The sequence below is a fragment of the Macrobrachium rosenbergii genome, chromosome 31, assembly GCF_040412425.1.
Source record: "Macrobrachium rosenbergii isolate ZJJX-2024 chromosome 31, ASM4041242v1, whole genome shotgun sequence".
NCBI classification, from domain to species: domain Eukaryota; kingdom Metazoa; phylum Arthropoda; class Malacostraca; order Decapoda; family Palaemonidae; genus Macrobrachium; species Macrobrachium rosenbergii.
Window position 1 is genome coordinate 29249914 of NC_089771.1, and position 14147 is coordinate 29264060.

At 39.5% G+C, this 14147-nt stretch overlaps 1 protein-coding gene and 1 long non-coding RNA gene across 2 annotated transcripts; both read left to right on the top strand.

Annotated features, from left to right (window-relative positions):
• Window positions 1-716: 716 nt before the first annotated feature.
• On the top strand, window positions 717-7160 carry LOC136855489 (uncharacterized). Its single transcript, XR_010858047.1, has 2 exons — window positions 717-835; window positions 4170-7160. It is a non-coding gene; the product is annotated as an uncharacterized lncRNA (long non-coding RNA).
• Window positions 7161-10564: 3404 nt separating this feature from the next.
• Window positions 10565-13602, top strand: LOC136855263 (uncharacterized). Its single transcript, XM_067132163.1, has 3 exons — window positions 10565-10702; window positions 12153-12358; window positions 13143-13602. Exons 1-3 carry the CDS (start codon window positions 10694-10696, stop codon window positions 13258-13260), a joined length of 333 nt encoding a protein of 110 aa, XP_066988264.1. The 5' UTR covers window positions 10565-10693; the 3' UTR covers window positions 13261-13602.
• The last annotated feature ends 545 nt before the right edge of the window (window positions 13603-14147 follow it).

Genomic DNA, 14147 nt, shown 5'->3' on the forward strand with positions numbered 1-14147 from the left:
GTACAGACTGTAAATATACTGTTGAGTACGGATAAATGTAATTATTCATATTATATTAAATATTTCATTTGTGTAATATCTCGAAGGACAATGGTGTAGTTGGACTTAGCAATGCCGAGCAAACAAATCCATACGTTTACGGCAAAGGAATGGGAAATGTATTTAAGAGCTGCAAGGCGCCAGACCATTCCAGAACATTCTAGAGCGGACTGTATATGTCCTATTTCCCAACGTTCTGCATATGAAAAGTGCCATGCTTTTTAAGAAAATGCTTATAAAATGATACAGATCTTGGATTAAAACTATTTGACAAGTAAATCACAGGAGTTAGTGACGGAGACGATGACGGTGAGACTTTCAGAGTGACGGAGATGGTGAAGTCTAGAGTCTACGTCACTGACTCGTCACTCCTGTGACCAAAGGCCCGCCAAGTTGGCCAACACTTCCGTTGCCCGTACAGTTGCCAAATACGTTTTAATCCAAAATATTTATTTTATGAGCATTTTCTTAAAAAGCATGACACTTTTCATATGCAGAAATATGGTTAACATTTGGAAATTCCTGAGTTATCAATATCATTAACGAAATCCGTATCTTGTACAAAAAGTTATGATATTATTAAACGGTTAGCAAAACAGAATGAGCATCGAAACGCTGGCAAATGCATGGTGTCCCTGGTGATCACTTATAAGACGAAGCTTCCAGCCCCCCACAGCGTTCTCACTCAGTCTAGGACGAACATTCAACCAGCACAGTAGTCCACGTCACATACGAACATTTGCTGAACACGCTATACTCCCGCCAGCCATAAACCAGACCTCGAATCGATTCTTAGGTACGTTCTTACATTTTTTTTTCTTTTGGGGGTGGTGGGCGATAGGTAAATCACCGAGTATTTTTCGAAGTCTGATTTGAGTGTTTATCAAGACCATAACTGATCCACCAAAGAGATTAAATAACCGATGAATGAATGAGCGAAAAGTCAAGTCGACAGCAAGCTACACAGCGTGAAGTCTAATCAATCGCGCTGCCATCGTCTGCTCGCAATTTATAAAAGGCTGTAATGCAGTCCTTCTCCCGAATAAATCTGAAGATTTGTAAACGTATCGTCTTGCTTTGGGTCGCCTATACTCCTGATAAAGATGTGTATTATTCCTGAGAGGCTGCTTGCTTTGTCATCTCGAAGGTGTATCTGAACCAGCCCAAGACTCATTGCCTGAGAAGCAAGAAGCAGAAGCAATTGTCAGTCTGAAGTCGCCATCGCAGTTTTGTACATTTAGGGTATATCAGGACTTGAGCAAATACGCAGATTAAAATTGAAATAGGTCAAAAGACAGGAAGATGAGTTAGAACGTGCGGGTAGGACGCGTCTGTGAAGTGATCTGTGAAAAGTGCCTGACTCGCGCGATGTTCAAAGTGAATATGTGAGGGAGGAAGAGGAAGGAAAAAGAGGAAGTAAAGGGAAGATCAAACTATCATACGAACATTATCTCATAATTAACGAAGCAGCACGTAAAGATGGAACACTAAATGAAATACTAGGGAAGAGTGAGTCGACCAGAATCGAGAGAGAGAGAGTCAGCAACATGCGGACATTGCTCTGGGGGAGTTGATGAGGAAGGAACTTGCTATGAATGATCGGGCATAGAGGTCAGGTGTACACACCCATATTTCGTAGTGATAACATATTGTACACCTGTAATAACTGCAAGAGGCCTGAACAAAGAACACACAAAAAAACTCATTGAAGATGAACTCGAAGAAATAAAAGAAAACACAGAGAAATTAATAAAGTTGATTCAGGGTTCGGCTCAGAAAACTACTGAAATAATGATCAACATAGATGAAATCCAAAACAAAATTGATAACGTTGATAAAGATGTCAAGACCATGACAAACACGAACAAAACTTATGCTGAATCACTGAAGACAACAAAAAGTGCTTCTGATCAAACTACAAACGAAGAGAGCACATGTAGCAGCTAATGAAAAGCGACAAATTATTAGTAAAATAACGGCGCTAGTTGAACAGGTGAAAAGAACAAGAGATGGACCCTTATTTGTAAGAAAATTTCCAGACAGGAATAACTTAGAAAAAGGCAAAAATGGAGATTCGGAATATCAACAATATATCAGTAAATGAGAAGGGTAAACTTAAAACCAAAAATAAAAGCAGTCTATGTCCCGAAGACTGAAGATGACATTGTCAATAACATTGTGAAGAAAAATCCACGGATAGGCATAGCCTCATTTCTGAAAATGACGACCTGAAAATTGTAAAAGATATGATAGCCAAAGATGACACATATAAACACTGTATCATCAAATGCACACCACAAATACGAAAGGCTATGTACGATAGAGGTGACAAATTGTGTACACTGTGAAGCCGTTGCAAAGTATTCGACTGTTACATGCCCTGCCAACGCTACAAACGTCAGGAGTTTGGTCACAGCGCAGCAAATTGTAAAAATGACCAAGCTTGCCCTAGATGTGGTGAAAATCACAAATCAAATGAATGTGCTAGCAACATCATCAAGTGTAAAAATTGTGTAAAGAAACGTCATAGTGATACTAAACATAAAACATATGATGGCAATAAACGCACAGTATACAAAGAATGTGTCAAAGGTGAAAAATAATACGGATCATGGCTTTGACTAATAATCTTCTATGGTTTTTAATAAGAAGAAAGCAAATTAAAAAAAGAAAGAGCTACGATACTGACGAGAAAATACTGAAAGACGATTATAAAATATAAGAAGCACCTTATTTTGAAAGTGAACGAACTAGAAAGAACGGATGTCCAGCAATGATTTATCTCTGCTGTGACGTCACGAGGTGACTATATAGGAGCGCGCAAGCAGCCTCTTTCGAAAACAAACAGATTTTACCGTCATCATCAGCATGATTACAAGCAGGGCCATTTACGCCAACGGAAACAAATGACGTATTTGTCAGAACTGACTGAAACGGAAATTGACAGTAAAAGGTTTGAAAGGTGTAACGTGAGGAAAACCTCTAAGTCGTTACACTGTGAATCAATTATTAGGAGGGGGTGAAAAGTAAGATGGAAGAAAGAGAATATGAAAGGAGGTACAGTAAAAGGAACGTAAGGGGTTGCAGCTATAGTGGCCGAAGGCACGCTACAAAGAACCGTAAGTATAATGCCTACAGTGCACCGCATGAGTTGCAATGACGGCACCAGCTCTCTACGGGGAAACCCTGATATAGAAACGTACGCAACAAACTACAAAAAAAAAAAAAAAAAAAGTTTAAAGGTGTTCAAGCTACCATTAAGTCCTTTTAGGCAAGTTGAGACAACGCATTTATTATCGACTGCATCAAAAGGGAACTACAAACGGTGATAGAAAGCATGCATAATTAATCATTGTGAAAATATGGTAGCTTTCTCAAGTCATAAAGGCAGATGGTGAATTTTTTGTGCTTCACTGAATCAATTTTTTTCTCGAAGTAATGGAGACTATTTAAGATGTTTGTTTACACACACACACACACACACACACACACACACACACACACACACACACACACACACACACACACACATATATATATATATATATATATATATATATATATATATATATATATATATATATATATATATATATATATATATATATATATATATATATATATATATATATATATGTCTTGTGTGTAATTTATTGTCACTTGTACAGGCATGACTTAATGTTTACAAACATTACGCGACAAATATCCTTTCATATCCAGTCCACTATACTTTGGGGAATAACTAACACCCAAAGGGTAAGTGCTTCGTCCCCGGCAGGATTCGAACTGCTGCCTAGTTTAGAAACAACGACAGACAAGACTGCTCTCTCGAAAAGTTTCGCCCATAAATATGAGTGTGTTCATGGGTCAATATCAGCATTAAAATGGCAATTCTATTTTGACAGCAATAAAGTATTTTACTGATACTCTTTCAATGTCAACTTAGTTTGAAGATGGCATTTTTTTGAATGTCGATATTCTTTCTGTATCTCAGTATTCTTGTATTTCTCTTTCTTGACTGGCTGTTGATACGAAAACCATGGCGTGAATGTCAGTAACCTGACGCTGTAGTGTCATGCTTCGTCAAGAGAGGTTTTGTAACTAAACTACCACTTTTTATTTGTTTTCAGATCCTGCCAGAAGAGCCTCTGGGCTGCTGCATTCAGCGACTGTGATCTTCAGTACAAAGGAACATCACGTTTGCCAGTCCCATCTGCGTCTGCATTCAGCGAATTGACAGGACTACTTACTTGCTGGCTATATATATATATACTGTAGATATGGCTTTTGTGGTGCCAGAATGTGTAAGAAGATATTGGATACCCGCTATGGTTCCCTTCGCAATAGTAATTTTTATAATAATTATAATAGTAATATTGCCAGCTAAGTATGGCTTTGGTGACGAAACTGAACAAATTGACAGATTTCCGCCCGGCACCACCATCCAGCCAGGACCAACTGCTACAACACCACTGTATAACACTGTCACTGCAGAGCAAACTTCCAATTGTTCAACAGATACCACCAGCTGGTCAGGACCAACTGCTACGACACCACTGTATAAGACTGTCACTGCAGAGCAAACTGCCAGTTGTTCAACAGATACCACCATCCAGTCAAGAACAACTTTCACTGTGCTACAAACTGATAGCTCGTCGGTAGACACCACCGCCTGGCCAGGCTACACTTCTACGACTCCTTTATTTAACAACCCCACTCCTCGAAGGAGCACTCCTGCCAGTACAGACAGACAGGGCCATAATCACAGTATCACATTTGGGGAAAACTATATGCTCTATCAAAATGCCAGTGTGTGTGATAGACCAGTCATATTAAAGATCAAGAATATCACCAAGAACACAATCATTAGCCTTGGCAATTTTCATGTTATCAAGGTGCATGGTTTAGATGCCAACCAAATATCCAAACACAATTCAGTCAGATTTAAAATTTACCCACGCTCTCAGAGTGGAGATCACAACTTTTTGGTAGTAGATGGAAGGATTGAATTTAGTGACAGCACACGATGGACAGGTATGACTTGCCGACCTCAGCCAGACAAAGACATCTATGAAGTGGAACTTGGCATAGTTTTGGACCAAAACATTTCCTGTCCCTTACAAGTGAAATTGTCCTCCATTTACGAGTGTACCAAATAGCGACTTGGATGTTAGTATAACCTGGTAGTATCAAAGCTAGCAAGAAGCACATGCTAATCAGAAAGGCGGAGGAGGGACACGACCTTAGAAAACGATAAAATGAGATGATAAAAGTGTGTAAGAAGAAGTCTATACCTTCAGTACTGGTGTCCAGCTCTATACTTGTGTAGAAATATTTGTGTGAAATATAATCAAAGAAAATTTAATTGCTTCCCTTTCCATACACTTCAGACAACTAGTCTGAATTTAAAGCTAGCTACTTAATATACCAGCACACAAATCCGTAAAAAAAAAAGAAGGCTGAACTATTACTTTTCACTGACCCCTCCAGTATCTGTATACGCTGACGCAGTCAAGCCTCTGTAATTAGCATATTAAACTGCTGCTGCTTCTCCATGCAGTGGTTCTTTTGCACAACATCCGCCGCTTTGTCGGACTTCAAGTATCATTCTCTCACCACATCTCTTTTAACACATTCTCAGCGTCAAACTGAACTCACCCGCAGCGGGATGCACTCTGATCTGTAGAGCAATAAACGACCTGTTACGCCACTGAATTGCTGCGATTTTCTCCATTAGCGCGCGAGTGAATTTAACTTTACATTCAAACCCAGAGTCAGTGTTATGTTGTTGCTCCCTAAATCACCATTAGGGGCATGTATTACCGTATGTGGACCACATTATCACTGGCGACTTAAACGATATTGCTGACAGAACATTGAGAACACTGACAAGTTTTGTCCAGTTGGCAAGAAGTATATTGCCTTCTGTCACCAAAAACCAAAATACTGCTATTCCACTCATACTGCTATGGAGTCACGGGTGTTCCTTTTGATCAAAGTTTGCCTAAGAGTCCATCAGGCGTATTACCGATGTCCATCGCGATATTCTAATGCACCTTGCAAATACACATCGTGATCACTCCGCTATCAGATCAAGAAACTGTAGAATGTTTTAGTCCAAATCTTTTAGAACAGTGTTGAAGGAGGATCTAAATACAGGAAAAGTGCTTCGTGATGTCAAGATTCCACTGTGTTATGAGTGGACTGAAGTGTTGATAAAGTTCCAGTGTTTCTCCAACACTTTTGCTTTCTGTATTATCTACTGAGAAATATTACTATGTTCTGATTTTCATTTATTCTTATTATATATAATGTCCACCTGACTATTCACCTTCACTGAAGGTCAGCTTCTGTTGAACATACCTGTCCTGTTGTGTTGGTTTTGTTCTGTTAATTGAATTGAGTTTCTTACAACCAGCATTATGATTAATATCACTATTGCTATTATAATTACCATTATTATTGGCGGATATCAACAATTAATCACATGAGCGAGATAAATTCATTTCTACCCCGCATTAGGGTAGACTCTGGACAAGCACGACCAACTGAGCTACGAAAACCACGTAACAGGAACTGGCGATCTACTTGGCCAGGCAACATTCCCTTGCATGTGAGGGTCTTTTGCCCAATTCCCAGACTAACCAGAGACTCAAATGGTATAGCAATTTATTCCACATACCCATTCGGAGTGAATCAACTCACAACGCGTGTGCAGTAGAAGTAATAGTATACCTTCCATGAGGATCAAACCTATAGGACCCTCGAGTGAACGGGAAAAAAGTCAAATTTTCTGGTATGCAAGGTATGCAGTCTGGCCAAGTAAATCCTGGGGTTCTGAGACTGAAGTTTATTGTTGTTACAGGTATATACCTTACTATGTATACCCTAATCATTATCGTTAGCTTAAACCATCACCACAAATTTTATGTAGCCTGTATATATACATTATTATTATTATTGCACTTGATGTTTTCATTACCATTTTCATGTAACTGTGCTGCAATGTTGACTGTTAGCTGTTCAATCTCTTCTGTTTGTCTAATTGCATGCTTTAGTGTACTGTCTTGATCTGCGTATACTGTATAGCCTTGAGCTGGAATAAAGTATTATATTATGATTATATTATTATTATTATCATTGGTGTTGTTACTGAAGGCTTTGTAAGCTTTCTCACAGAGGAGAAAAGTGGCCTGACCAACAGACCGCCCGTTCTCGAAGGAGCCGCCAGGTGCTCTGTCATTCAAATCCTCAACGACTTGGGATATTTCCCTGAACAGGATGCATTACAGTGTCACACATGTAATGTACTGTGCTACAGCACCGAGTATCAGGGAACTTCTGTTTGTGAGTCTGGCGTTCCTCAATGATTGTGTCGATAAATTATTTTAATGTCATCAAGAGTATAAGACTCTTGCATACCTTCTTGAGCAAGCTAACATCACTTTGGCAAAAATTTGATACTCATCCAGTCGTTTCGCATAACGAGTTGTTGTAGAACTGATATAAACCTTTTTTTTTCTGTTAAACAGTCTCCTGTCTATTTAAAGAGCAAAGAGACGCATTCCTCATTATAATGTTTGTGTGTGCTATGTGTTAAATTTAATATTAAACAAGGTTACTGGAAGCCTGCATCCCCCCCGCCTTATGCCAATTTACTGCAAACTCCTCCAACTTTCCTCCATCATATGATACTCAGGCATTCATGTTTGCCTTGAATGATTTCACAGTGTTTAAAACTTCGGTTTCACAACCAATTTCCCAAAAGTAACAAGTCGTCTGCTACTTAGCATGTCGAGTTTTCACAAGGTTTACAAAGGCAAATGACAGGGAGATACAAAGGCAAATGACGGGGGATACAAAGACATATGACAGTGCGATACAAAGACAAATGACAATGGGATACAAAGGCATATGATATGGGGATACAAAGGCAAATGACAGGGGGACACAAAGACATATGACAGGGGATACAAAGGCAAATTACAGGGAGATAAAAAAGGCAAATGACAGGGGGATAAAAGACACATGACAGGGGATACAAAGACAAATGACAGTGGGATATAAAGGCAAATGACAGGGGGATATATGGGCATATGATAGGGGGACACAAAGACATATGACAGGGGGATACAAAGGCAAATTACAGGGAGATAAAAAAGGCAAATGACAGGGGGATAAAAAGACACATGACAGGGGATACAAAGGCAAATGACAGTGGGATACAAAAGCAAATGACAGGGGGATACATGGGCATATGATAGAGGGATACAAAGACAAATGCCAGGGGTACAAAGGCAAATGACATAGGGACAGCCTTCCCTTGCAATCAGGTCTTGCTTAGTCGCTCAATTGGCTGAAATATTTGTAGCACAATTTATGGTATCTTGGTCATCTAGGGAACCAAATTATTCTGAGGGGTGGTCATGTAACGAATGTACTCAAACCAAGGGCTATGCTCTGGTGCTGGTACTATGCGACCTTTTTTCAAATCTTAAGAGACCGGATGTTCTTGGTTTGAGGGTACACCCTGTTGTTTTGTTAACAGCTATGGTTCTGTCGAACTGCCACCTACTAAAATCTTTATGTTTGAACAATGGAATCCAAGATTTAACTTGCTGGTCTCAATTGCAATGGGAAGTAATTTATCAGTGATAACCTCACAATACAAGCATTACCCTGCCAAGTCCTGGATGTGTGTGGGGACGCTCGATCCCCAACTAACGAGTTCAGAAAACATGTCACTTTCTCGACCCTGTGAAAGATCCTAATGACATCAGATAACGTTTCTTCATGGCGTAAGGGAATATGTACATAAAAACATCATCTTTCTTGGTGCTCTTTGCAAGATTATCAAAAGAAAAAAACGTTTGCCCCAGTCAGATGAAAAAGAAATGTTGATGTCACAATCACACTGTTACGAGAGGACCATCTATAGACTGCTCCAAACTTAAATATATTTCTAGTAATTTATACATTATTCTACTTCACATTTAATACATACAAATACATCTCTTCCAGGTCCAGGACCGCCTCCTACCTTCACAGCCTACCGCCAAGGGCAAGAGATCATTCAATGGCGCAGTTCTGGGTTATTTCTAAGTCCAGTTGCACAAGACAAGGAACCTACGTACTTCTCTTGATACTCAGTGCCGTCTTTGGACAAGGTAAGACGACTGAGACCTGAGGTAAATGCAAAGAGACTATAATCACAGCTAGGAGATACAGGTTGACGAAATGTGTGTCCAAAAGATAAACGCATAAATAAAAATTCTACAAGAAGCTAAAGATATTGTGATGTGAGGTTCCGCAGAGTCCACTTGCCTATGGATTTCCCATTTTACTTATCCAAAAAACCAGACAGCGAGCAATGTCACCATTTTACCGAGATTTTCACCAAAAATGCTCACAGGTACTTCAATTCAAGGAGTAAATTTCATCAGAAGTTTTTTTTTTTTAGTTTTTGTTACCAATTCATACGTTGACGTTCACACGCGGTTTCTGGTTCAACATCAGTAACAGTGAAGCACATGACTGCCTTAATCAAGCTATGACAATCAGTTATTTCACATTCACAGAGACTTTGGACACAGTTATTTTGCATATTGGACAGGGTGAACAATATGAACGTGACTTTTCCGGGAAATGAGACGATGAAAACCCATAGTCTATCTGTTATACCCACAAATGCTCGGAACTTCCTCACGCACATTAACCTAAAAACGTTTCCACTGATTGACCTTGAACAAGCAGCGAGACAGTGTAGCCATAATCAATAAAATAATACTGTGGCTGAAAATGGGCTCTCTCATAAACACAGCCACATTCCACTTATTGCGCAACGATGCACATGACTGTGGCAAGTTTCGATTCGAGGAAATTCATCAAATCATCATATAGATGAAATTAGGCCATTGGGAAATAGCGCTTCTTCCCCACTTACAGTGAGTTTTTTTTTCTATGTTAGAGTATGGTTCTTGTGCTCCCAAGACCCTGTAGTTGAGAATTACCATTAAAGATATGTTTTTTGTTCTGATTTGACTGAAAAGTCAATTAATGCATGAGGTTAGCCTAATAGTTAAAGTTTTACTAGTGTGTGTGTGTGTGTGTGTGTATGTATATATATATATATATATATATATATATATATATATATATATATATATATATATATATATATATATATATATATAATACATATACACATACACACACATATGTATACGCACAACACACACATATATACATAATATATATAAATACATGCATACAAACATACATAATCATATGTAAATTATGTATATATGAAATATTATATCCCTATATATATTATAAATTATATATATATATATATATATATATATATATATATATATATATATATATATATATATAGTATATATATATATATGTATATATATATATTTATATATATATATATATATATATATATATATATATATATATATATATATATATATAATCCCTTATTTCTTTCTGTATAGCAGCCTCAAGGAAGCATGAATGCTTCGCTGACCTGAAAGGACCGAAGGATGATCCTAACAACATCTACAAATGTGCAGACAACGAAAAATGCTGTCAAGATGGAGGAAAGCCTTCTTGCTGCCGGGAGAAGGACAAAGGGAAGGCTGCCATGGAACAGGTGAGAGAGAGAGAGAGAGAGAGAGAGAGAGAGAGAGAGAGAGAGAGAGAGAGAGAGAGAGAGAGAACAGAAACAGAAAATAGAATTTGGGCCAGAGGCTGTGCACTGAGAGAGAGAGAGAGAGAGAGAGAGAGAGAGAGAGAGAGAGAGAGAGAGAGAGAGAGAGAGAGAGAGCAGAACAGAAAATAGAATTTAGGCCAAAGGACTAGCACTGAAAGGAGAAACTGAGAGTAAAGGAGGCCTGAAAGGCGTAACAGGAGGAAAACCTCAAAGCAGTTGCACGATGAATCAGTTGTTAGGAGAGGGTTAAGGAAAGTAAGATGGAAGAAAGAGAACACGAACGGAGGTACAGTAAAACTAATTAAATAGGTTGCAGCTAGGGGCCGAAGAGACGCTGCTGCTTAATCTTTTTCATTTCTTTTTTTTTGAAAATTGTTTTAATTTTTGTAGGGATTTAATTTTTCATGAATTTTTATTTTTTAAGGAAGTTTTTTTTTATTTTTTAGGAATTTTTATTTTTTATGGAGTTTTATTTTTTATGAATTTTTATTTGTTTAGGAATAATAGCTTTAAGCTGACAGAACCCAGCTCAACTGATCACCCCTTCCTTCCCCATCCAATTTCCCCTTTATTTCTTCCTCAATTTCACCCTTCAGTTTCTTCCTCAATTTCCCCCCCCCATTTCTTCCTCAATTTCACCCTTCAGTTTCTTCCTCAATTTCCCCCCCCCCCATTTCTTCTCAATTTCACCCTTCAGTTTCTCCTCACCCTCTCATTTCTTCCTCAATTTCACCCTTCTGCTTCTTTCTCACCCGCTGCCCCCATTTCTTTCCTCACCTTTCACCCTTCAGTTTCTTCCTCAATTTCCCTCAATTTCTTCATCAATTTCTCAATTTCTTCCCTCAATTTCACCCTCAGTTTCTTCCCCTCAATTTACCCCCTTAATTCTCTTCCTCAATTTACTCCCTCAGTTTCTTCCTCAATTTACCTCTCAGTTTCTTAGCAATTTTTCCTCAGTTTCTTCCTCAATTCCCCCCCCACCAATTTCTTCCTCAATTTCACCCCTGTTTCTTCCTCAATTTACCCCTTTCAATTTCTTCCTCAATTTACCCCTTTCAATTTCTTCCTCAATTTACCCCCTCAGTTTCTTCCTCAATTTACCCCTTTCAATTTCTTCCTCAATTTACCCCTTCAATTTCTGCCTCAATTTCTTCCTCAATTTATCCCTTCAATTTCTTCCTCAATTTCAACCCTCAGTTTCTTCCCTCAATTTCCCCCCCCCCTCAGTTTCTTCCTCAATTTACCCCTTCACCCCCTGGGCCTCACCCCCACCCCTCATTTCTCCTCAATTTCACCCCTCAATTTCTTCCTCAATTTCACCCCTCAATTCCATTCCTCAATTTCCCCCCTGAATTTCTTCTACAATTTCTTCATTCCCTGACCTCCGCAGGTCCAACTCTGGGGCACACTCGCCGTGTTGATTCTGATCCTCGCCGTCGTGGTGTGGTACTGTCGCCATGACGGCGACTGCTGCGGAAACAAGAAGGACCAGAAGAATGGCGGATGCTGTGGCTGCTGTGGGCGGAAGAAAGACCCCGAGATTCAAGAAGTCGTCAGAGCTGATGACAGCGACGACGACGATGATGATGACGACGAGTGAGTGACGTGTCTTGTTTCGTTGTAGTCTACCGACCATCAACATTATTATTATTATATTATTATTATTATTTTTTTTTTTTCAAATCTCGAGGTCTGTGGAAAGCAAACTTAGAACAGGAATATTACAGGGTAAACAATGACACCTGGTGATAACCAGAGAATGTCACCAGGTGCCATTGCTTGCTTGCCCCGTAACGTTCGTGTTTTAAGTGTGCTCTCTACAGACCTCGAGATTCTTAGAAAAAATTTTTTTGAGAATATATATTTTGAGAAACACGCAGTTTGGGAGCGCCATTCATTTTTACAGGTTCTTGTCCCGACTCTTCATATAATTATAGGGAATAGAAAAGAGCACAGAATTTAGGCCAAAGGCCAAGCGCTGGGACCTATGAGGTCATTCAGCGTTGGAAGGGAAATTGAGTGTATAGGTTTGAAAGGTGTAACAGAGGGAAAACCTCACAGCAGCTGCACTATGCCATAATTGTTAGGAGAGGGTGAATAGCAAGACGGAAGAAAGACAATATGAATGGAGGTACAGTAAAAGGAACGAAAGGGATTGCAGCTAGGGGTCACAGAGACGCTACAAGGAACCTTTAGTCTGACGGCACTATATACCCTTCTGAGGGGAGTCCTTGTTCTGACTCTTCACATAATTATGAAAAATTCTGACAGTCAAAGTCAGCGACGATTAGAACAGCAACAGAGCAACGTCCTTCATTCACCAACTTATTTCTTGACACTTGCGACCTCTGTCTCCACTTCGCTGTGCTTTCTCTTGCAGAGACAAGACGCCCGGGCCGGCCGTCTACGACCTGCCTGACAAGAAGAAGCACCCGCCGCCCTCCAAGGACCAGATCCCCGAGGAATACAGGGACATGGATGTCGAGTATGCCTCTTAAACCGACCACCGACAAGGCAGCAGCTTTCAAAACACCTCACCCTTAATTAGCATCACCCTTAATTGTGATTTATTTTCAGCACCTCGGTCCGTCTTGCCCATTCCAGTGGTTTTAGCCATCACGGTATAGTCTGCTTACGAACCGACCCAATAATCAAACTGAAGAACGGTCTTCACGAGTTAGAATCAGTGAATGATATTGCAATCCGCAGGTCATATATATAACATCTGTCGCGTAGGTTGACACTCAGACAACGCTTGACACACAAACGGAAATTTGAAACAAACGAGGACTGATGGATGTGTTACTGACAAGGGACTATACTAAATAAACAAAGCCCTGCACAGCAATATATATATATATATATATATATATATATATATATATATATATATATATATATATATATATATTCAGTCACTGCAAAAACCTGAACACCCCATTTAAAATGATGAAAATTGGTCGGACAGGTTTCTGGGATCCCCGCCATGAACGGTTTGTACAGTATTTCGTCATTCCATCATACCTCTGGCAGTGTCGGCAGTCTGGCAGCGGCGCCTCGTCTCTTATCTAGGCATCCAGTGTCTGCAGAAAATTCCGCAAGCGATTTGAATGTTGACTCATTTGCTCCAGGCATATCCTCCTAAAATTGGTTACTGAAAATGGGGAACTCAAGGGAGAGTTCAGCCATTAACTGCTCTCTCTCTCTCTTCAACGATGCTTCGAGAATGAATACTTTCATCGGGGGAAAGGCGGGGGCCCCCTTTTTTTTTACCCCTATCTAGACTTTCTCTTTAATCTTTACTTGAGTCAGTCATGGATACTAAAGTGTGGAGACAATACAATATTACCACTGATAAAATGGATAAATTTCTGGCAATACCCAC